At 39.8% G+C, this 26,191-nt stretch overlaps 1 protein-coding gene across 1 annotated transcript in view; it reads left to right on the top strand.

Annotated features, from left to right (window-relative positions):
- Positions 1-26,191, top strand: part of LOC139158432 (contactin-3-like) — a 236,022-nt gene that overhangs the window by 137,516 nt on the left and 72,315 nt on the right. Inside the window, exons 4-7 of the mRNA XM_070735738.1 lie at positions 4,345-4,548; positions 6,334-6,436; positions 7,752-7,936; positions 21,609-21,745. Coding sequence (XP_070591839.1) covers positions 4,345-4,548; positions 6,334-6,436; positions 7,752-7,936; positions 21,609-21,745 — 629 coding nt within the window. The remainder of the gene's footprint in view (positions 1-4,344; positions 4,549-6,333; positions 6,437-7,751; positions 7,937-21,608; positions 21,746-26,191) is intronic.

Below are 26,191 nucleotides of genomic sequence, written 5' to 3'. Positions count from 1 at the left end.
AAAAACCCAGACAAACTGAAAGAGAAGAATGATAAGAGGAAGTGCTAGAAAAATGTGTGCTATCCAGATGGCATATTGTTGGCATCTTTGTGTCAAATGATGTAGACCGTAAACAAAAAGTTATGTATCTATCATAAAGCATGATTAGTGATATATTTGTAACTATTTTTCTTTGTCTTTGAATTATAGCACTAACTAGAAAAGATAACTGACAATTTTTATAGGTATTCTGTTTAGATTTTGTTTAACTTAACAGAGGTGTAGATGAAACAGCTGCAGTGCAGCTGCATGCAGACTTTGGGTACCATATCTTATTTATTTATTTATTTATTCAATTTTTAGGCCGCCCTTCTCCTTAGACTCAGGGCGGCTTACAACATGTTAGCAATAGCACTTTTTAACAGAGCCAGCATATTGCCTCCACAATCCAGGTCCTCTTTTTACCCACCTCGGAAGGATGGAAGGCTGAGTCAAACTTCAGCCAGTGATGAGATTTACAGTCAGCTTTAGTGGCCTGCAGTACTGTACTCTACCTGCTGTGCCACCTCGGCTCTATATAGAATTACTGTACAGCTACTAAACTTTTAACTGGAAATATATTATTTTATTTACAGCCAGATAGAAATGGACCAAGAAAAATTGCTGCTCAAAAAATGTTTAAATGCACTGGCATCCTAGAGGGAAGAAACGATGTGATGCAGAACTCATCTCTTATTTAATTGCATCCTATGTCAGGATACAGAAGGACAATGTTTATGCTTGTGATATTACAAGGCACACACTATATACCGATACATATTATATTTATATATATAGTATGTGTCTTCTCAATCTCAACCAAAGGTCTGGGAGTTTGAGTCCTAGTTCATCCTAGCACTTCACCCTTCTCTACAAAGAACTCTGATGTCGTTCTTGGGATCTATTGGATCTTCCATTTTAGGAGTAACAACAACAAGTTATCCCTTCACCAATGGACCATCTTTAATTTTCCATATCCTTCCCATTTGCTCTTGGGCCGTAGTACTTTTCCAGCTATTCATACTCCCTTTTCCTGATGTTGCTATAACTTGGCACCAGTACTTCTACTGCTGCCTTCTAATTCTTAACAACCTCTGTGAAATCTCATGATTAGTCAGTATCTGCCTGCCGATCAGGGATGAATTTCTCCGGGTTTGGACTGGTTCGTCTGAAGCGGTAGTAACTTGTTGGTGATGTCACAATGATGTAATCGACCTGATTCAGTTGGTGGTCCATGAGCGCCACCATCTTTTTTTTCTGAGCATGCTCAGAAGCAGAATTTCTGGCACTCTGCATTAGGTCATCACCTTAGTTTCGGCTTTTTGGAGAGGCATTGAATTTTTCAGCACTGGGCATGTGCGGTGTGGGAGGAAGCGACCTGGTAGCGAGGTAAATTAGAACCCACCCCTGCTGCTGATCAACCAGACATCATGGATTTGGAAGTCCTACTGGATCCTAAGCCTGTTATTCTTGACTAATTTTTGTATAATCTCCTATATAGAAAAATGAACTCAAGAACAAGGGGACACAATCTGAAGTTAGTTTGGGGGAAAGATCAAAAGCAATGTGGGAAAATATTATTTTACTGAAAGAGTAGTAGATCCTTGGAACAAACTTCCAGCAGACGTGGTTGGTAAATCCACAGTAACTGAATTTAAACATGCCTGGGATAAACATATATCCATTGTAAGATAAAATACAGGAAATAGTATAAGGGCAGACTAGATGGACCATGAGGTCTTTTTCTGCCGTCAATCTTCTTTGTTTCTTTGTTTCTATATAGATTTGGAATGGTCTATATAATGCCACTTCTACCAGTAACATTTAAAAATCATTATATCCCAATCATAAATGTCTCAATTCTCTTAAGGTTAAGAGCCAGAGTGGTGCAGTGGTTAGAGTGCAGCACTGCAGGCTACTTCAGCTAACTGCTAGCTGTAATTCAGCAGTTCAAATCTCACCACCGGCTCAAGGTTGACTCAGCCTTCCATCCTTCCGAGGTGGGTAAAATGAGGACCCAGATTGCTGGGAGCAGTATACTGATTCTGTAAACTGCTTAGACAGGGCTGTAAAAGCACTATGAAATGGTATATAAGTCTAAATGCTATTGCTATCTCCAATCCTATTCTGTTTCTGAGCTCAATGTAAAAGAACTGGTTTCTTCTTTCCGAACTCTTAATGTACATGAAAATCCTATGAGTACCTATTTTTTAATACCAAACTGCACCATAACATAGGGTTGGATATCAGGTTAAAAGCTTTTAACTAAGATGAAGTCTTAATTATGTTATGGCACCAACATCAGAATGATTTATTTATAAAAACACAATTCTTACAAATACCATTAGAATGGCTTGGATTGTATGTTAATATTTATTATCCTTGAATTCATATCTTTATGCTTTACGGTTTTAATGTGAATCCATTTTAATAGTTGTATTATTATGAGACACCATTTTTTAAAAAAAAATGGATGCTAAATTAAATATTTAAATGCATTTTTAGAAAGAACAAAGAATGCTTTTCAGCTCCTACTATTAACTTCTTATAAATGTCATGATTTTGATTGTGTAAACATGGTATTTCATATTTAAAATATATTCAGTTTAACCTAGTATGGTACTTAAAATTTCTCACCAAAATATTCAGAAATAGGTTACAAGAGCACAAATCAAGGCCATTATTTTTGCATAAAAACACCTGCAGTTATCAATCTGAAATTAGGCAAACAGAGCCAACTATTCTTTCAAATTGAAAGGCCCATAATTGTTATTTTAGAAAATAGACTCAAGCACAAAACATCTGCAAATATTTTTTTCCTTAGACAGATTAGCATTATCATTTCAGAAAGATCTACAGGGAAGAAAGTACAGCAATTTGAAAATTATCTACCTGGATCAACAAGGTCTATGATTGATGCATAATCCTTAAAATAAATATACAGTGGTACCTCTACTTAAGAATGCCTCTACTTAAGAACTTTTATAGATAAGAACCTGTGTTCAAGATTTTTTTGCTTCTACTTAAGAACCATTTTCTACTTAAGAACCCAAGGCGGGTAAAATTTCCCAGGAAATCTGAGAGCGGCACGAAGGCCCGGCCAGTTTCCTGCTATTCCCCCTTTAATCCCAGCCATCTGGGCTGGCAAAGGAGCCTTTTGGTGGTGCTTAAGGAGGCTTTGGCAGTCCAGAGCTAACAAAGCATTTTCTTTTCTCTGGGCACTTGGACAGGGAATAAACCTCTGCCACTGCCCAGAGAAAAGAAACGCTCCCTTCGCTCTAGGCAGCCGAAGAGTCATCACAGCGAAGGAAAGGCGCCGGCTGCAAAGCGGGCGAGCGAGAGCAGAGGGGAGCCCTTCAGCATGGGAAGGAAGAGGCAGCAGGTAGCAGCAGCAGCAGCAGCAGCCAGTGTATGGGAGGCAGTGTATGGGAGACAGCCTCACGCTGGGTGTATTGGAGGTGCACGCTCCTCCTCACTGCCTCAGAGTCCCTCTTTTTTTTTTAAAGCCTTAAAGTTTTGGATTTTTTTGATTCCCCTCACCTCACATGCTTCCTTCTGCAGTGACTCTCCTCCTCCTCTTTTTCCTCCTCCTCCTCCCATCCAAATTCCGAGCTTTTATTTCTTTTATGTTTGTGTTTTTACATGTCTGTTTCGTTTTAAATTTTAAAAAATAAAAAATAAAGATGTCATATTGGAACTGTTTGGGATTGTTTGTTTTGCTATTATTTTTTTATTCTTAGTTTTCTTCTCATGTAATCAATTTTTTATTTGTTTGTTGGTTCAGTCTCTAACTCATGTCTGACACTTTGCAACCTCATGGACCATATCACAATAGGATCTGTGAGCCTGAACTTATCCTTTTGTTCTTCCCCATTATTTCAGTGTCAATCTGTCATATCTGAAGGCTTTGTGGGACTTTGGGGAATTGGTTAGATTTAGAATACTGTATCTCTTTCAAACAGTGTGTTTATTAAACAGGATTAACAGTTAAGTAGATAGGTTATTTGCCTAAATAAATTATATGAAGCTTAGCAGGAAAACTTTTGCTCATAGCCATCTTCTTGTGATATATGTTGAATGAACAAATATTAAGTTAAATATGGTTGCATGACCCTATCAAGAAATGTTTTAAAAGTGTTCTAAAAGCACATTAGGAAAGAATCCCTTTTTATAAAAATTGAGAAAAGTTGTATGAAATTGTCCACTTAATAAATACATTTTCTTTAGGCCATAGTTATTTGCAAGTAGGCAGTATTCAGATTTACATCTTAAAAGAAATATTATTTTGTGATGGAATTATGCATATATATTTTCACTTCTTTTCAGAACTTTCCTATGCTTGGATCTTCAATGAATACCCAACGTTTGTGCAAGAAGATAGTCGGAGATTTGTCTCTCAGGAAACTGGACATCTCTACATAGCTAAAGTAGAGCCATCTGATGTAGGAAATTATACCTGTGTCGTGACTAGTGCTGTAACTAACACCAACACCCTTGGATCACCAACCCCTTTGGTGCTACGGACTGATGGTATGCATTTATACTAATGTGGTGAAGTCAACTATATATATATTGCCTACATACATTTTGGGAAAACACAATCATGTGGATACGTATAATTTTGAAACACACTCTGTACATCATCATGTTTTTTTTTCCTAGCGGATGTTATTGTACCTTCTTATTCCCATTTATAAATATCTCCAATTGTACCATGTAGAATTAAATGTAGAATTTTTCACTGTGCGTAACACACACAGGAACTTTACTATAAGCAATTAATATCAAGGAATGATAGAGTGCAGCAGATGAAACCACCTGCAGATTTTAACTGCCAGTGCAAAGGTATAGAGCAGGAATGAGATCATTTATTTATTTATTTATTTATTTTATTCATTTGTCCAATACACAAATACATAGGAAGAAAAATAGACATGTGATAATATAAAAGAGGGTGAAAGTGAACTTAGAGGAGAGGATATATGAAAGGAAGAGAATATATAAGACAGGTGAAAGAAAGGAAAGATAATTGGACAGGGGACGAAAGGCACTCCAGTGCACTTATTTACGCCCCTTACTGGCCTCTTAGGAACCTGGAGATGTCAATCGAGAGTCTAAGGGAGAAATGTTGGGGGTCAGTGATTGACACAATTGAGTCCGGTAATGAGTTCCACGCTTCAATAACTCGATTGTTGAAATCATATTTTTTACAGTCAAGTTTGGCGCGGTTCGTATTAAGTTTGAATCTGTTGCGTGCTCTTGTGTTATTGCGGTTGAAGCTGAAGTAGTCATTGACTGGTAGGACATTGCAGCATATGATCTTGTGGGTAATACTCAAATCGTGTTTTAGGCGCCGTAGTTCTAGGCTTTCAAGGCCCAGGATTGTTAGTCTATTTTCATAGGATATTCTGTTTCGAGTGGAGGAGTGAAGGGCTCTTCTGGTGAAATATCTTTGGACATTTTCAAGGGTGTTGATGTCTGAGATGTGATATGGGTTCCAGACAGATGAGCAGTAGTCTAGGATGGGTCTGGCAAAAGTTTTGTAGGCTCTTGTGAGTAGAGTGAGATTGCCTGAGCAGAAGCTGTGTAGGATCAGGTTAACAACTCTAGAAGCTTTTTGGCGATATTGTTGCAGTGGGCTTTAGCACTTAGGTCATTCGATATTAGTATTCCAAGGTCTTTTACAGAATGCGGGTTAGCAGTGAGAGATTGTTTATTCAGTTCGTATGTGCGGTTAGGAAACAAAGTATGCCAACACTATGGTTGATTTTTACTTAGTTTCTTTTTTCATCTTTCTCCCTTCACGACAACCACAGTAACCATAAAAACCTTGATGATGGGAATTCAGAGATACCCAGATGTGCATTTCCATACACCAAAGGATTGCATACCGATTACAGCTTGTCATTTATATTAGCTGTTATTTCTATGTGTATAATAAATTACTTTTTCCACTTACTCAAAATTGCAATCATGATATGTAACACTTCATCAGAGTTCTGCCGCTATTTCATTTTTGTGGGCAGATGTGTTTGTACTTGCATGAAATATCAAGAAGCAGTTGTGATGCAACATAGAACCTTAAAAGTTACCTAGTTAATTGTTACATTCTACTGCATTCTCTTATTTTCTTATACTCCATTTTCTAAAGTTAATAGAAGGTGAGTTGACATGTTGAGTCATGTCAGCTGTCAATCAAGGGATAAAACAATGACTATGGAAGCTGTAATCCATTTGTACTTCAGTAGAACTCTTGTACAGTTGTTGATCAGCGTGTTAAGTTTCTATCTATCTTTTGCTTTTCTGGTATAAAAGGTGTGATGGGGGAATATGAACCCAAAATAGAAGTTCAGTTTCCTGAAACAGTTCCTGCTGCTAAAGGATCAACCGTGAAACTAGAATGCTTTGCTCTTGGAAAGTAAGCATAAGTATTTTATTGCTATAGAAAGAATTGGACATAGAATGTGCTTTTGTATAAGTTGTATTTATTTGAACCAATTTTAAATGAAGTAATACTGGATTACAAACTGAGGAACTTTTATCCATGGACTATTTATTATATAGTTATTCTAGATCATATAGTAATAAATGAACATATATTTAATGCTGTGCATTTGATATTAACTTTAAACAGTATAATAGAATACTGAAGCGGATTTACAGGGATTAACAGAGATACCAAAAAGTTGCAATAATGGATACTACTGGCCAAATATATATATTTGGTTAATATAATTTCAGATAAATTTGCTGACAGCAGTAAAATTAGAATGAAACTGTGCATATTAGGAGATTTGATAAATGAAAAATTAAGAGGTTTTCAGTTTATTATTAGCAAAGTTGATTCTTGGGACTTCAGATCAATAGAAGTAGGAGATCAACTGTTCAGTGACATCTCTGTTTAAGCATAACATAGCTTCTCAAGGAGCAACAGGTGATTGAAAATGGCATACTGCTGATGACATATGGACTTCATAAGGCTATTGATGCTGATTAAAAAATCTTGTCAACCAGGGGTGTCAAATTCAAATAATGTACTGTACATTAAGGGCCGCATCTAGTTGTCTTTGACCTCAAGGGGCCGGGATAGTCATGGCCAGCTTGACATTACTTGTATTGTGGTGGCCTGAGCACTCTGCCAGCAAAAAGAAGCTTCCGAGTTCTATTTTCAGCTGCAACACCCTTCTGTAAATCCTCTGCCAGTGAAAATGGAGCTTGGGGAGAGCGGTGCACACAACCCTGGCGAGCTCTGTTTCTGGCTGCAACAGTGTCCTGCAACCCTCTGCCAGTGAAAACTGAGTTTGGGGGGCGGGGTCGCATGTGATCTTTCCGAGTATCACTTTCTGGCAGCATCCTTTGCTGTTTCCAGGGTTTGTGGGCCAGATCTAAGCACCCCATGGGCCATATCCGTCCCCTGGGCCTTGAGTTTGACAATCCTGTTGTAAATAGTGTTGTTTTCCCTTCCTCCTTTCAATCCATACTGTAGTAGGTGGAAAGAGTGATTTCAGTTATACTTTTGCTCCATGTTTTTGAAGGCTTGAAGAAGTTTGTCTAGAAAAAAAAAACCACTCTCGGGCAAATTTAATTAACTGACAACTGTCTTCCAAAAGCATACCAAACACTATAAATTCTTCATAATATGTAGATAATGATATTTTCCTTTTTTTAAAAAAAATCAGATAATAATGTACAACATAAACTTTAAAATATTCAATTTAATTTCATTCCTGTAGTCCAGTTCCTCGAATTAACTGGAGGAGAACTGACGGGACACCATTTCCAAGCAAAGTAATGTTGAGAAAATCCAATGGCATGATTGAAATTCCCAATTTCCAACAAGAAGATGCTGGTCTCTATGAATGTATCACTGAAAATACTAGAGGGAAGAATATTGCAAAGGGACGGCTCACATATTATGGTAAGAATTTCTTAAACACAAAACAGTATTTAAGGAATATTCATTTGAATATCCCATTTGTTTCCTACTACCAAAAAACCCACACCCCTCTTTGAAGGAATTTCAGCTGAAAAAGTGTGCAATCCAGTGTTATCCTGTGAGGTTCTGTGGTTAAAGTTGGCCTTGAACCTGATCTCTGAAGAACTGGCCCAAAACTGTGCAATGAGATATAAAAATAAATGTATTATATCAGTAATATTTGTTCGCTGAATACTGAAGGTTCTAATTCACTATTAGCTTTTGAACCTCTTAATTTACTCTTTGTTCAAACATTTAGAAGTTAGAGACTTTGTGAGAACTTCTATACACAAATTGCAAGCATTTGCTGATGAAGTGTTGTTGGTAGAAGATTCATTGAAAGGGATAGAATTAATGGGGAATGAAGTTAGTATGCTAAGTGACTCAAGATTACTAGGACCCCAAAAACTCAAGACCTGAATTAATAAAATAAATTGGAAAATTTGGCTTAGTGGCTGGTTTAAAAATCAATAAAAATAAAACTAAAATAATAACTAAAAATTGTGCACAGAAACAAAATAAAAAATTGGAAGAACTTTTAGAAATTTAAACTATAAACAAAGTAAAATATTTGGGAATTTGTTTAAGAATAAAAGAAGTGAAACTAATGTGGGAAATCAAAAAAGAGTTAGAAACATGGTCTAAATTACAACTTTCCTATATAAAAATTGCCACATACATACTGCCTAAAATTCTTTATTTGTTTCAAACAAGCCCAATAAAAATTAATTTTTAAAAAAACTTATCCCGAGTTAGATAAATTCATTCTGAAGTTTATTTGGTCTGGGGTAAAAACAAGATTTTTTAAAAAATAAATAAATTACTGGATGAACAGAAAAGAGGAGGCTTCAGAGTACCAGACTGGAAATTATATCACCAATCAGCAACCATATCATGGATAAAAGAATGGATCACACTTACGAATAAAGGAATTTTAATAATAAAAGGCCACGATTTAGAAATTGGTTGGCATAACTTTTTCTTGGGAAGGCAAACATCAGACACATAGCAATTTTCAGCAACTTTTCATCAGAGGAATATTACTGGATGACTGGTTAGAAATCAAGAACAAATACTGAAAAGAGATGTACTAATGGATATTTCCAATGGAAGCCCTAATCTAGTACATTGGGAAACCTAAAGAATTATTAGATGAGCACAATTGGCACTTGGGGAAATAAACATTGATTGGTGGCCATATTTACAAATTCAAACAAAATGCAAAAAAGATATATCACAATCCAAATTCCAAAAGGAATTTTTGCCAGACCCATCCTTGAATACAGTTCATCTGTCTGGAACCCATACCACATTTCGGACATCAACACCCTCGAAAATGTCCAAAGATACCAAATGTCAAAATTCTGCCTGGAATGCATTATCTAAAACATTTCGTTGCAAATTATATGAGCATAATGCATTTTTTATTTTGTTCAATTCATTTTTGCTTAATAAAGTATGAAATAGGCACTCTACACTCTACACTCTTGCACATTTTAAAATATGTACCCACTGGATGCCAACAAAGAATATTGTTATTTTGTGGGGGGAGGGAGCTGATGTACTAGCTAAGTGTTAAGTGTTAATTAGGATTTTTTATAAAACATTACTTCCCAAAACGTAATTTTCCTTGTGAAAACAGCAAGTCAAGGATTGTTTTACTTCCAATTGAAAAGAAAATGCATAATACAAGGAAGGCATATAGGAATACTTTAACAATATTCTTATTCTATAAGGCAGTATAGCAATACAATCTGTCTTGTGTTCTGTAAATTAAAAAATAATTAATATAAATGAATTTAGCATATAAAACAGAAAATCATTGCCAATCACAGCTGCCTTAAGTAAACAGCAATAAGACTGTTCATCTGCTGCTTAAAATAATAATACAGTACAGAATACAACAAAGATTGATTACCAGAAAATTTATGAACAACTTTGACAATTAACTCTAAAAATTAACAAGGGATTCAGCTGCATTATTGTGTGCCAGGTGTATAGCACTTTCTAACTTCTTAAGATAATTATTTATTTTATTGGTCCTGAACGGCTGTTCATGTCATAAGACCTATGCCTTTCATTTCTTTTTTTGTTGTTGTTTTGACTGCAAATATCATATATTGATGTTGCCTCCTTCCCCAATTAAGTGCAAATATTTTCCTGGGAATCTGGGAATCAACCCACCTTAATGGAAACCAAATTGTAAAATCTAAACCTGGAAAGCTTGCTTGCTTGCTTGCTTGCTTGCTTGCTTGCTTGCTTCCTTCCTTCCTTCCTTCCTTCCTTCCTTCCGTCCTTCCGTCCTTCCTTCCTTCCTTCCTTCCTTCCTTCCTCTTTTCTCCCATCTTATCCAATAGCAGGGGAATATTTATATGCACAATGTTACAAAGGCATCTCTGAGTTTCCCTTTCATTATACAAGATATATCAGTTCAGTTGACAATACATGGATATGATGATGTTCGTCTGTCCTATTCGAAGAGGACCTTGACATCTAACAGGCTGTAGGCTGTGCACATGTTGGGCAAATATGTGTGGGTACCATTCTCGCATTATTTGCCGCTATGGCTTCGCGGAGTGCTTGCTTCTCTTTTTCTATGGCTGTACTTCTGTCCTCAGATGTCTGGCAGCCTTGGTAGGTCAGGGTTCGCCATGTCAAGCGATCTTGTATCTGGGATTTCCAGGAGGTCGTGTCGATATTGAGCGATTTGAAGGAGGTTTTCAATTTGTCTTTGTATTGCTTCCTTTCCCCTCCACTCCCCATGTGATCGCTTTCCTTTAGACAGCTCACCATAGAGGGGCTGTTTAGGGATGTGATGGTCAGGCATCCTTGCAAAATGGCCTGTCGAGCATGTTTGGGCTTTCATCAGCAGGGTGTGAATCAATGGCAGGCCTGCTCTGGAGAGGACTTCTTTGTCTGGCACCTTATCCTGCCAATGGATCCTCAGAATTCTATGGAGGCAGGTCCATAAATAATATAGGAAATAATTTAAGAACTGATCCTACCCATCAGCTGGAAACTTCTTAATTTATAAATCTTCAACAATCTTCTTGTCTAGAATCTATCTGAAGCTTTGCAAGCCAATATGCCTCCCAATTCTTATTCCCAGAGTTTGTCTGAGAAATTTAGGAATTCTGCCTCTAAGGACAGTACAGACTTTTTTCTTCCTCCATTGAATACATCTTCCGATGTGAAAATAGATTAAGCTACCGTATATACTCGAGTATAAGCCGACCCGAGTATAAGTCGAGGCACCATTTTTTGGCACAAAAACTGGGAAAACTTATTGACCCGAGTATAAGCCGAGGTTAGAAAATGCAGTGGTTACTGGTAACTTATAAAAATGGAAACCAATAAAATTACATTAAATGAGACATCAGTAGATTAAATGTTTTAGAATATTTATTTTAAAGAGGGTAAACAATATTTATTTCAAAGTGGGTAAATAAAAGCAATCTGATATTTACAATAAATTAAATAAAATTAAATAAATTAAAAAGTAAAAGAAGTAGTTCAATCAGCAACCAAGCTAAAACCTATGAGTCAAAATCCCTCAAAACAGGATTTTAGAGACTTAATTTTTCTCTCTATAATCCAATGATAAAGTAGAGAATCTGGAATCAACTCCCCCTGGAGAGTAGGACTGCTCCCACCCTCCTTGCCTTTCACAAAGTCCTGAAAACACACCTATGTCGCCAGGCATGGGGAAACTGACATACCCTTAGCTGCTATGATTTCTGTATGGTTTGTCCGGATTGTATGATTGTTTTTATAAGGGGTTTTTTAAATTGTTTTTTTAATATTGGATTGCTTGTTGTGAGCCACTCTGAGTCCTTGGAGAGCGGCGGCATACAAATGTAATAAATTGTTGTTGTTGTTGTTGTTGTTGTTATATTATTATTACTATTATTATTGGAGGTCTTCCAACCCCCTGCTTGGGCAGGAGACCCTACACTACTTCCAACCAATAACTAACAAAGAATCCCTACCCCGGTGAATGGACAGGCCTTGAGGTAGATATACGACTCCTGGCACTTTTGAAACCCTTTTGCAGAATAACCCTTTACTCCTAGTAGTAATGCTTACTCAGGGCCTCTTTTTCACTCCGAGGACCGTTTCCGCGCACATTAGACTGCCATCCCCATTTGCCCCCCCCCCCCCCGGCCGGTCACAGACCTTTATATTCTGTTTCCTGTATTTTGCTTTTCCTAGGAATTTAATGAAAATGAATAATATTCGGGCCAGGGAAATGAGGAAAGGGGTCGGAAGAAACCCTGGCTGGGACCCTCCTTTTTGTCTTCTGAGCCACCGCAAAGGGTTTTTTGAACATTGATTTTTCGGGGGTTTTTTTCCTATTCAAGCAGGGATTCATCTAATAAAAATCAGGAGTCACTAACAGGGTATTTCCACACACAAAAAAAGAACAAAAATCCCGCACGCCAATCAACCCGTCCAAATTTCGGGCGAGGGTTGATCCCGGTCAGCGTGTGCTTCGTGATGCAATTTCAAAGACACATCCATGCAGAAGAGAAGTATTCTCCCCCCTCTCCTTTTTTCTCCTCCCTCACTTGATTTTAACAACAGTTTCACCTGAAAAACCTAAGAAAACAATCACGCAATACCGACAACAAAGCCCCATTTTCACCCACAACCCAACACAATGCAAAAAACAAAACAAAAAACCAACCCACAACACACCAGTAAACTATTCAAACTAACATGTTTCTATATAATTTTGTTATCTAACTGGACCAAAACGTTTGTTACTCAAAATCAAGTTAAAAAAAAAAAGATTTTAAAAAAAGAAACTGGGTTGCGAAGGATGGTTTCCCTTCTCTCTCCCCCCCCCTCAGGTTGGGCCTCCCTAACCTCTTTATCCGTCGCTTTGTCCACTACTCCCAAAAGCGCGTAGAGGTCCAACTCCAGCAGTTCTTTATCGACCGCCATTTCCCTCACGACTTGCTTCTTCAGACGGTTGCCCACCGGGTTAATTCTTGTTGAGCTCTTTTTTTTTCCTCCCTTGCCCGCCACACACTCCTTCGCCCCTCCCACCCCAACAGCGATTGGACTTCTGGGAAACGTGGATTTTTCTACAGAGGAACGTCTCTTCTCAGGACTGGAAGGTGGAAGTCGAGTGGACTACAATTCCCAGCGTGCCAGACCGGCCATCTCGTCATCGCGCTGCCGTTAAAAACTTTCCCGAGCCGTGATTGGACAAATCGCCCGAAACCTCAGAAAGCTGCTGCGTCAGGGATAGTGGGGGGGGGGGAAGAGTCTCTAGGAAATGTAGTCACAGAACAGTACTGTATTGTATTGCATTGCATTGCACCCGCTAAGATCGCAGGGTCGTAGAAAAGGCTGTAAGTATTCAACTGGTCGTCGCTAGCGGTAAAAGGAGCAGTAGGCAAGACTTTAAGGGGGGGCGGAGCAGAAAGGGCCTGCTGGGTTAGACTATCAGATTATCAGGCTAGACGCGGCTGTGGGAAGGGTAGGGCAAAGTTGCCAGCCAACTGCTCCGACGGCGCGAGAGAGGAACAGACGATGCGAAGGTGGGGGGGGGACTCATGAAGCAGGAATCCCCCCCCACCTTCGCATCGTCTGTTCCTCTCTCGCGCCGTCGGAGCAGTTGGCTGGCAACTTTGCTGGAACAGAGAAGGGAAGGTAGCTGCCCTACCCTTCCCACAGCCGCATCACTTGGAGCCCCCTTTTACTTCCTGCTTGGAGCTCCTGCAGCTACTTCTCCGTTCCAGCAAAGTTGCCAGCCAACTGCTCCGACGGCGCGAGAGAGGAACAGACGATGCGAAGGTGGGGGGGGAACTCATGAAGCAGGAATCCCCCCCCACCTTCGCATCGTCTGTTCCTCTCTCGCGCCGTCGGAGCAGTTGGCTGGCAACTTTGCTGGAACGGAGAAGGGAAGGTAGCTGCAAGGCGCCGACACGAGCTCCAAGCAGGAAGTAAAAGGGGGCTCCGCGGCTGTGGGAAGGGTAGGGCAGCTGCCGGGCTCCCGCGGTGCGCCCTCTTGTGGTCACCCGGCGCCCTCTTGTGGTGACCCGAGTATAAGCCGAGGTCAGGTTTTTCAGCCCATTTTTGGGGCTGAAAAACTCGGCTTATACTCGAGTATATACGGTAATCTCAATTTTTCCTTTCACTTAAATAGCACAAAGCTTTGGGGTTTGTATATAGATATCTAACAACCTAGAAGAATCCATAGTAAAATGCAAAATATCATGTAGCTTACAAACATATTTTTAAAAAGAAAAGGCTGAGAAAGAGTCTTTTCCTGGTGTCATGGTTACCTTTGTTACCAAGAAATTACTCTCTTTGTTAGTTGTATATGGCTTGCTGTCATAGCCTTTGTTGTTATTATTATTATCCTTATTTGTGTACAGGCCTGGACACTAAAACATGAAGAACGGTTGTAGGAATTGGGTATGGCTAGTCTAGAGAAAGAAGAACTATGGGTGACATGATAGCAGTGTTCCAATATTAGAGGAGCTGTCACAAAAAAGAAGGCATCAACCTATTTTCCAAAAGAGGGAAAGGCATCAAGCTATTTTCCACCAGAAGGAAAGACAAGAAACAATTAATGGAAACTAATCGAGAAGTGAAGCAACCTAGAAATAAGGAGAACTTTTCTAACAGTGAGAACAGTCACTCATTGGAACAGCTTGCCTTCAAAAGTTGTGGGTGTTCCATCACTCACAATCAGAAGAGACTGGACATTCACTTGTCTCCTGTTTGAATAGGGATTGGACTAGAACAGGGGTCACCAATCCTTCGGACCTCAGGGACCATTAAACTCAGAATTTTAAATACTTCGGCCACTAATATGATCTACTTAAAGACTGGCTGGATGGGCTGGCTAAGTAGTCATGTGACTGAATGGGCATGGCCAACTTAATGTCACTTACATCAAGGGGCACCTCACCGTCCTCTTCTCACCCCTTTCAACCACCACTTTCCTGACCATCTCGGTCCTTAGGGCCCCAACAAGAAGCAGTTGTTGGAGCTAAGCAGCCACCACCAAGAAAGAATTGGTAGAACAGCTGGCTGAGTTCAAGTTAGATCTGACCAAGAAGGAGGCTCGGCAGAAGCACCTCATTGAGGACCAGGAGCATAGGCTTTCCAAGCAGAAGGAAGACCTCCAAGAAGACCAGGAACTGGCACCTGGAGGCTTAGCATGCTGATTTGGTCAGCCAGTTCCTCACCATGATGTAGTCCCCCTGGAACAAGGCCCTCTGGCTCTTTACCACCAGCAGAACTTCCCTCAAGCCTTTACCCAAAGCCCCACACCAGGAGGCTGAAGCAGACCCCAAATTGGAATCCCCTCCCCCCCGACCCACACAAAAATGGGGAGATTCTCTGCAGCAAAAAAATATTCATTGCACGTATCTGTCCCAGAGGCCATAGTTTGAGGATTTAGTGCCATATAAAAAATGCAAATATTTTTTTCTGTGGACCACCAAATTTTTATCACAGACTACCAGTGGTCCACGGGTCACCAGATGGTGACCGCTGGACTAGAAGATTTCCAATGTTCCTTTCAACTCTATTCTGTATCCTGTACTTTCTGGGTCACTTCCATATCTATACAGAAAATCAGCAGCTCAGTGCTGTTTGCCTATCTGATGTTGTACCACAATTTTGTGTGGTTTTAGGCTAGTATACCAGTATCTACTCTTCTGTTATTCTTCATTTTTTTTCTGAAGGTCTGTGATTATTGAAAATCCACAACCCCCCAAGCCTTTTTACTAGTTACTTTAGATCATAATTCTGTTACTTTGTAGTAACTTTTCCCGTGGAAAGATATTTTCTTCCTGAAAGTTAAAGACCCATATCAGAAGCAGAAATCTACGAAACTAATGTAAAATTTGTAAAAACATGGTCCTCCTAACACAAGATGACAAATACGCCCACGTCTCTCCAACACTCCGTGGCTTGCATTGGCTGCCAATCAGTTTCCGGTCACAATTCAAAGTGTTGGTAATGACCTATAAAGCCCTACCTGGCATCGGAACAGAATATCTCCGGGACCATCTTCTGCTGCACGAATCCCAGCGGCTGATAAGATCCCACAGAGTTGGCCTTCCCTGGGTCCCGTCGACTAAACAATGTCGTCTGGCGGGCCCCAGGGGAAGAGCCTTCTCTGTGGTGGCCCCGGCCCTCTGGAATCAACCCCTCCCCCCGAGATCAGAACTGCCCCCACCCTCCTTGCCTTTCGGAAATTGCTTAAGACCCACCTACATCGCCAGACATGGGGGAATTGAGACATCTTCCCCAGGCTTATAGACTTTATATATGGTATGCTTGTGTTGTATGTTTTTTAAATGACGTTTTTTTAAAAAATACTTTATTTTAATATTAGATTTGTTACATTGTATATCGTTATTATTATTGTTGTCAGATGCCCCGAGTCTGCGGAGAGGGGTGGCATACAAATCTAATAAATAATAATAATAATAATAATAATAATAATAATTATTATTATTATTATTATTATTATTATTATTATTAATACAAAATAGTATTTAATTCTTTAACACTCAGGAGTTCAATGAACGTTATTCAATTCTGTCTTCTTATTACAATTATAGAAGTTTTGCCGTGGTGAAAAAATAAAGTCTAAATCATCCCTAGCATCCCAGAATTCCCAGGAGAGATGCTGCATCTGTTGAAAAGCTTACATTTCTTCTTTTCTAGTTTGAGTTTTTTCTGACCTGTAATATGTACCTAAATTTACACAATTCAGAAAACCCCAAAGGACATCTGACTGGGATAAATAGTTAAACTTGTATCTTAAAGATCGGAAATAAGATATTTTAGCTAATGTAAGTTGTTCTTCACAGACAATATTATAAATAAAAATATCACCCAAAAAGATTTCACAACACTTTCATTTGCCTTCTTTGTATTTGGTCCATGAATCATTTTAGTAACTTTGGAAAGGATCCAGTTATATCCATTGCACTTTTGGAAAATGGAACAAGGACAAATGTGATTCTTTTCATGGAATTTTGTCCTGTTTCCCTTAAGGTTAAATATATTGGCTTTCTGGATTGGATAATTATGATTTTCCACATCCTTGTTCATTCTTGGCCAAAATAATTGACATCTTATTAGACTTTCTCATGCCCCATATGATAGGAAAAGAGAGTCAGGTTGTTCTAGTGGTTATACCCTCAGGCTGAAAACCTGGAGACCATGACTATTATCCTGCCTTAGTGCACAATGCCCACAGGGGGACTGTGAAGAAGTGAAGCCGGGATTGTTGCCTGCACTTGGGAAAAACAGTGGCAGCCAGGCAGAAACCATTCCCTTATTCCCCAAGGCCAGGGTTAGTAATGCTTTTTCCCAAAGTTTACAGACCCAGAAATTTGAGAGGAGGTGAATTCATTTATTTATTAATTTCACCTACTTGCAGTTTACCACAAGCATCCTCGCTGACTTCAAGCTGCCGGGCTAATTAAGCCACACCTGACATTTTTAAGGAAATGCTCATGCCCAGAGGAAGCCTCAGTTTTACCAAGCTTACAGAAGTGAATACTAAGATGTTAGAATATTCATGACTGGGAGAACCAATGGTAACAAAGCATACCGTGTTTCCCCGATAGTAAGACACCCCCGATTGTAAGACGTATCGGGGGTTTCAGGGGGGTTGGCTAATATAAGCCGTACCCCGAAAGTAAGACATATGTCTTACTTTCGGGGAAACACGGGGGTATTGCCGGGGGGGAGCCCGATGACGTCGCTTCCAAGCTCCCGCGTGCGAAGGCGAGGGGCGCGCGGCCGACTGGCTCCGAGGCGAGCGGCCGGAGCTGTGCCCTCCGTCGCCCGCCTCCTTTCCGGCAGCTCCCCGCGCGCCCTTCGCCTTCGCCTCGCCGGGGTGCCACCGCCTCTTCCCCTGCCGAGGCTCGGCTGCAAGCGGCCAGCGAGGCCGACCGGCTCCGAGGCGAGCGGCCGGAGCTGCGCCCTCCTTCGCCCGCCTCCTTTTCGGCAGCTCCCCGCGCGCCCCTCGCCTCCTATGTAAGACATACCCCGAAAGTAAGACGTAGTGGGGCTTTTGGGGGTAAAAAGAAAGTAAGACACTGTCTTACTTTCGGGGAAACACGGTAGCAACTAAGTCAGCCAGTGGGAGCTAAACACCTCTTGAGTCTGTGCAGAGAATTGAAACTGAAAACTTAAATCTGGGCATGGCTCAGCCCACTCTGTTCTCTCAAGCCCTCTCTATGCTTTTCTGCTCTGCTGAAATGAAACTGTTTCCAACTGTTGCTACATTGAAGAAATAATATATTTGTGGTATTATATATACATATACATGTACATGTACATATACTGTACTTATCTGATAAAGAAATAAAAGGAGACTGGTATAGATCTATTTCAACCTTATTAGCTTTCGTCAGCCAAGCCATATCCTTCTAGGATTCGAACCTGGGCTGTTATGCCTTGCTAGGCAGTGATTTTTCCTCTAAGCCACAGGCTCTACTATATGTACAGTGGGGGGAAAAGTATTTAGTCAGACACCAGTTGTGTAAGTTCTCCCACTTAAAAAGATGAGAGAGGCCTGTAATTGACATCATAAGTAGACCTCAACCATGAGAGACACCATGAGAAAACACATCCAGAAAATCAGATTGTCTCATTTTTAACTAATTTATTTGCAGATGTCTGACTAAATACTTTCTCCCCCCAACTGTATATGACTATGTTTATAAAAAAAAAGTTATTGAATCCAATTGAATCAGTCATCTGTGTGTGTTTCTGGAATTGATTTTTATGCAACAAACTCTGATATAAGACAAGAGTGAGTGAAAGGAGAGTTGTAGGAGAAGGGGAGATAGGAAAACAGCAAACAGGTGGGGAAGTGGGAGGCAACTGGAGAATGGTAACTACTAGTGTCTTACTTTCTTTTTATCCCCAAAAGCCCCACTATGTCTTACTTTTGGGGTATGTCTTATATTGTCCCGGGCACCGGGGCCGGCTCGTCTTCAGGCTTCGGCCCGGGCGAGGCTTCTTCGGGCACCGGAGCCGGCGGCGACTTCCTGACGCGCTACCTGCTGGTGTCGTCTAAGCTCCGCAAGCGCTTCCTGCGCAAGCCCAACGTGTCGGAGGCGTCGGAGCAGTTTGCGGCACTGGCGAGGGAGCTGCGCGCCCAGGAGAGTCTCCCTTACGCAGCCTGGTGCCAGCTGGCGGTGGCGCGCTGCACCCAGAGCTTGGGCCACCCGGCGGGCGAGGCGGCGGCCCTGGCCGAAGCGGCGCGGCTCTGGCTGCGGCATGAGCGGGAGCTCCGACTGCGCTTCCTGCGCAAGCCCAACGTGTCAGAGGCGTCGGAGCAGTTCGCGGCGCTGGCGAGGGAGCTGCACGCCCAGGAGAGTCTCCCTTACGCAGCCTGGTGCCAGCTGGCGGTGGTGCGCTGCACCCAGAGCTTGGGCCACCCGGCGGGCGAGGCGGCGGCCCTGGCCGAAGCGGCGCGGCTCTGGCTGCGGCACGAGCGGGAGCTCCGACTGCGGCAAGGCAGCTAGATGAGAGGGAGGCGGCAATACCCCCGTGTTTCTCCGAAAGTAAGAGGCTTATATTAGCCGACCCCCTGAAACCCCCGATACGTCTTACAATCGGGGGTGTCTTACTATCGGGGAAACACGGTATGCAGAATGGCAGTCGAGCAGACTGTCAGTCAGAATCTACTTGACTTGGACTATCAGAGGCATCTGCCAGGACCATAAGTTAAACAGCCTATCCTGGTGGGAGTCCTGCCTCAAACTTGGCCTGAAGCTCCACAGCAACCAGCAAAGGGACATTCACATTCAAGTAAAAACTGGTCATAACTAGTGCAAGAACATTTGGAGGGAGAAAAAGGTTGTATGCCATTTTACAGACTGCAACTTTGTCTGCTTGAAGGACTGACTATTAAAGAAGTATTTATGTGGCTACATTGATTTGCGAGGCCTAGGAGGGTAGAGAACGATGGTCTGTGATTGGGGAAGTATGTACCACAATAAAGTATTGTGTACATAAGTGCTATGCTGTGGTGCATCCAGTCCATGGGAAATGAAGAACCCTCACAGGGACTTTGGGTCACTTCCTCTTTCAATACAGAATAATAAAATTGGATGCAGCGGAACAAAATTCTATAGTCAGATATATAACCAGGAACAGTCTTGGATGTCTGGCTATATCACCTTGACCCAGATGCTTTAATGATAGGTCAGATCTGAAATGGAGGCTCCAGGGTGAAATTATGTTCTCAATGACTGATGAGTGAGCCATCACGGAGCAGGGGAACTGTGTGGATGACCCCAAAATCTCTTTGATACCATCTTTCTATTATTTCAGTGTCTGTCATAATGTTTTTTCTTTCCTCTTATTTCTGCAGATGTTGTACGTGACTACCTCATGTAGTCAGCAGGTCAATGGTTATAAACTTTATATACACTGTGACAAGATCCATAGCATTAGCACTTGCACATAAAAACATGTTATAAATGAAATGTTTATCCCGTTCTGCCAAAATGATTTATAGGTTAACTACATTTAGTAGATAGTAATTTTAAAGACAGTAAATTATGTTGCACTTTTGTTCAATCATGTCTATTTATATTTATATCTATCTATATATATATTTGTATCCATACCTTATTCCTCCTGGATGCTTGCACATTACCGTATTTTTCGGAGTATAAGATGCACCGGAATATAAGACGCACCTTAGTTTTGGGGGAGGAAAATAGGAAAAAGAATCTGCTTACCAGGTATTCATCTGGCTAGCGTCCTTAGTCTGGCCAGCTTCAGCACATTATTTTATCCCCTGGTTAAAGGCTTAAAAAATTATTCTGAGAGACTAACAATAAAAGAGCTTGCAAGCCAGTAAGAGCTGAAAACATCATTAGCACCTGGAAAGAAACAGTCTGAGCAAGTAGAGCTGTCGAAAAACCTCTGCAAAGAAAACATTCTTCATTGCAGAGAGTAACAATGAAATAGCTTGCAAACAGGTAAGATCTGAGAACATAATTAGCACCTGGTTAAGGCTGGAAAGAAACATCTGGAGCAAGTAAAGCAATTTTAAAAAATCCTACAAAGACAGGATTTGGAATACATTCTTGGCAGAGAGTAACAATGAAAGAGTTTGCAAGCCGGTAAGAGCTGGGAATATTGTTAGCACCTGGTTAGGGCTGGAAAGAAACTTACTCAAGGCAAGTTAGAGTAATGAAAAAAACCCTGCAAAGACTTAGGGCTTGGAAAACATTCCTTGCAGAGAGAAACAGTGAAAGAACCTGCAAGGTAAGAAGTGGGAAGATCGTTAGCAGCTAGTTAGGGCTGGGGAAAAAAAACTACATTCAGATTATAAGACAGACCCTAATTATCAGCTTCTTTTAGGGAGGGAAAAGCTGCGTCTTATACTCAGAAAAATATGATTGTTAAATAAGGAAATGAAACTACTACCTTACTCTAGCATGTCAAAAATGTTTATAGGATGGTACAAATGGTGTTATAAGATGAACATTGAGAGAAGATTTTTTAATCGAATTTCTTGCGTTCCCTTGATTTTCTAGTTCCCAAACATGGTTTGTCTTTATTAATTCTCTTATTTTATATTTCCCCTTGTTATTATTTAAAGCCAAGCCTCACTGGGTTCAATTGATAAAAGATTTTGAAGCTGCAGTGGAGGACAACATATACTGGGAGTGCAGAGCAAGTGGCAAACCTAAGCCTTCCTACAGATGGCTGAGAAATGGAGAGCCTCTAGAATTAGAGGTAATTTGTTTTTGTTTGTTGACTTTGTTTTGAAAAAGAAATTGTGCACATTTACATTGGATGCACATTAGTAGCTTCTTGAATTCACCCAAGTAATTTTTTTTAAAGGTAGTTTGTAATACTAGTCAGGCAATCTTTGGGCAGTTCATTAGTTATTAATAAAAATCAGTGCCATAGCAAATTTCTTCTGCATTTTTTAAAATTATGCATATTCCTTTGGATGGAAGAGGGAAAAATCAGGAATTTTCAAGGATGCTGAGAAACATGCATGTGAACATCTTGTTTTTCATTATTTAATCTTATTTGCAGTGTGTTTTCAAATTGCCTGTCTTCCTGTGTTAAAGCATGAGCGAAGAAGACATCCTAAGGGAATTATTCCATGGCTGTCTTTCAAAGCAGGAAGCATGAGCAGTCAGGGAAGCTCCCATATATAACAGAATACAAAAACACCAGCTGCTTCTTGCCATGTTGCAACATTGTTCAGATGCAGATCCCCAAAAAGCATTCCGAAAAAAGATTTGTACAATCTGAAATTACCTGTAATATGTGGGGAGAGAGTACCCCATAGCTTGTTTGCAGTGGGTGGGAGAGAATACTTGTTCAGCATCCTTTAAATTAAATTAGTGAAATGAACGGGGTGGTAATCAAACTGACCCCATTCAAATCTATCATGCTATAATTTAGAGATATTGATAGACAGCTTTAGTATTAAAAAATAAATGGGAAAGAGGAAAGACAGAGAGAAGGCCATCTGTTAAGGCAACTTTTTGGCATCAGTCATGAACATCACAATATTCCCAAGATAGCTGTTTAGGCAACTGTTTATGTGCTCATGGTGTATAGAACAATAGTGAGTTGTTTAAAAACTTTTCCTGAGTCATCAGAACTCCCTGTCTCTTCTCCTGTCTTTATCAGTCTAGGATTAAAAACTTATGTGATGTTGCACTTTTTAATTATATTTTGCCTCCATTTGTAGCATGATAAAATAAACCTCATTTATTTTACAACAAAAAGATGTTAGTATTTTGAAATAAAATTGGGACGTTACGAATAAAAGAAATGTCAGGTTGAAACAGTGCCTATCAATCACTTCTACTGTGATTGAGATTTTTTAAAAAATGTTTAGTTCACCAGCAACAATAACAACAACAAAAAAGCACAGGAACAAACAGAAGTATCCCTTCTCCAATTGTGATGGATGGATTTTCCCCACCTATGAAGTCTTGGGAAGAGACGATCATAAAGCAAAAATAAATCAAGCAAAATGAAGCAGTGTTTTTTTTTATTTCTATGCACTAGTAAAGATAATTTTAAGATTATTAGATTCATTGTATGAAAAAGTTACAACTCTTGATTTTAATGCCCATTGACATATTTGGTACAGCATTATATTTTCTTCTATCCTGTCTCCTATATATAGGCAGATAATCTAAAAATAAATTTCTTCAGTTTATCAACCTCTGCCCAATATGATATTGGATAAATTTGATACGCCAAAACTAGTATCATTTTCATATGTCTTTTTTCAGAAAATTATGTCACTAGTATTTAAGGACATATTTCCATATGTCCTTTCCATAACTTCTGCTTTTATTCAAAGAATTATGGAATGCAAGATTGTTAGTGACCTTGGACATTATGTAATCATTGGTCAGTACAAGAAAGTAGTAATATAACATATTCAACAAATAGCAATCAATCCTCTGTTTATATCTTGAGTAAAGGAGACACAGGCTTCCCAGGGAGACATTGTTCCCTGTTGAATAGCTTTTACCCTATGTTGTTGTTAGTTGTGAAGTCCTGTCTGACCCATCGCGGCCCCATGGACAACATTCCTCCAGGTCTTCCTGTTTTCTACCATCCTCTCAAGTCCATTTAAGGTCATGTTTCCGAGTCTTCGGAGAGGGGCAGCATACAAATCTAATAAATAATAATAAAAATAATGTTTACTGCTTCAGTGATTCCATCCAGCCACCTCATTCTGTGTCATCCCCTTCTTCTTTTGCCCTCAGTCCTTCCCAGCATTAGATAGATATATTTATCATTGATATTTTAGCTGAAGTACATTCAAAATCTTTTTTTTTTTTGTAATTTAAGCTCATTCTTTTTTTGCTCTGCCTTCTGAAACTACTCTGAACAATTCTGCCCTGACTTCTGTATGACAACTCTTCAAATATTTGATAGCAGCATCACGTCTCTTTGCAATCTTCTTTTCTCCAGGCTAAATACACACAATGATTACAGGTATTCCTTATACGCTTGTCCCAACTGGCTATTTCCTGATTGCTGTTGTCTGGACATATTCCAGTTTGTCAGTGTCCTTCTAAAAAGGTAGTGCCCAGAATAGAATGCAGTATTCTAGGTGTGGCTTGGTTTCTGAGGAATAGAGAGGAATAGTGATTTCTTGACACTGTTCTTCTGTTGATGAAGGCTAGTATTGTGTGTGTTTTTTTCAGCTTTGTCACACTCATGGATCATAATCAGATTGTGAGTCACTCAAATATTTTGTGCTTGTATTACTGCCCAGTATACTCCATTCTTTAGTCATCCTTTAATTTTTTCAATCCAAATGTGGATTTGCATTGAAATTTATCGTACTAGCTCCTGCCCATTATTACAGTTTCTTAACGTATTCTTGATCAAGACAGTCTTGATACTATCTTCTGATACTTGCTATCCCATGATTTTTTTAAAAATTGAGTTTGCTTCTGGGTTCAATTCAAGGTGTTGGCTCTGCATAGCATGGGAACAGGTTATCTAAGGAACCATGTCATTCCAGTTGGATTAACCTCCCCACTTACTCCTGGAGAAGAAGCTTTCTATAGACCCCATCAGCCAAGGAATTCCTTGGGGGGTCTAGGAAGAGCCTTCTCTGCTGTGGCCACTGCCCTCTAAACATCTTGCCACCAGATGGCTTTCCAAAAGAATCTTAACAACTAGCTCTGCTGGTTGGCTTGGTGCCCTGGTGGGAGTGCCCTCTGCTGGTTGAGTGAGAGACAAAGGCCTACCTATATACCATCCGTGCTCATGGGCTTTAACCTTTACTTAGTTGTCAATTTTAATGCTTTTTTATATTATGCTTTTATTCCATTGTAAGCCATCCAGTCGCTCTAGATAGACAGATGGCATACCAATGTAATAAATGTAAAAAATAAATACCTGCAGATTGATAATCATATTTTAAATTTCTTATTCAAGTTGTTTATAATTGGGTTGAACAAACACAAGGACTAAAATGGAGTCCTGCAAAATGGTCATTCAACATTCCCTTCCAATTCAGTGCAGAATCATTGATGTTTACTCATTTTGTAGAGTAGTTCAACCCATTCTGCTGTATGTCTGTCTAACTCCTATAAGCTAGCCTCATATTGTGTTTTCTCGTAACAGAATCTCATTGAAAATATGTCAAATATTTTGCTGAAGTCTCATGCCCACTTCATTCTAATGGACAATTATACTCATGACTCTGGAGACCTTATTGATCTCTGAGCTTGGTTGTATACTTGCAGATGTTTCATTACTCAATTACGTAACATCAGGTTTGTTTTATGTTTATGTTCAGTAACTTGCCCTGCCAGTTTTGATGAGGTGTGTGTACTTTTCTTCTAGTTCTTTGGTTAGACTATTGTTTTCTTTTGGATCGTTTGCGTAGTATTACACCCTGACTGCTGAAGAGGATGTGTTCTAATCTGTTTCCTTCTTAATTTTTTCATTATCTCTTTTGAATACTATGTAAATGCAATTTATTTTTATGTATCTACTGATGGCCAATTTGTCTGAATGCCAAGCTTCCAAGAATTCCCTGTATTTTTAATTTAGCTTGGTCTAAGATGGTTGCAGGCTCCCATTGAAACTATTGTTGAGTCTGTACAGGATTGTGAGATTAAATATTTTTCATCGTGTCTTTTGGCTACTAGTTGTTATTAATAGATGTGCTCTGCTGGTCTTCTTCCTCACCACTCTTATTAAAGATTCATCAATCTATAAAAAAAAAATGAATTGATTGGCATCATTTTTTATAAACTCATACATCCAATTGCATTCTATTTTAAATGTTCATAAGCTCATTACTTAATAATATATTCCAGGACTTTGTTTGGAATTTATATCTAACTGGGTCCTCCCCCCTCCCCCCCTGCAATGATAGGAACAACATTTGCCCTGCTTTAATCCTCTGACAATATACCCATTGTCTTCTGAAAAATGCTCATCATTGATGATTTCTGAATGATCATACAAAAGTCTGCAATATAATAGCTGCAAGCTCCTTTTAGACTCTTGGATTTTGTAGATGATTGCATGAATTCCTAGTTTTCTAACATAATTTATACAGCTTGTCCTTTTATTTTTAGCCAGCATTATTGTCAACATTCCTTTACACATTGACCATTATGTGATTTGCTGCATGGCTGTTAATTCTAATGTTCTTTCAGTATTTGTCTGAAC

Source organism: Erythrolamprus reginae, chromosome 2 (assembly GCF_031021105.1).
Source record: "Erythrolamprus reginae isolate rEryReg1 chromosome 2, rEryReg1.hap1, whole genome shotgun sequence".
Taxonomy (NCBI): Eukaryota; Metazoa; Chordata; class Lepidosauria; order Squamata; family Dipsadidae; genus Erythrolamprus; species Erythrolamprus reginae.
This window is presented reverse-complemented; position numbering and strand designations above follow the sequence as displayed.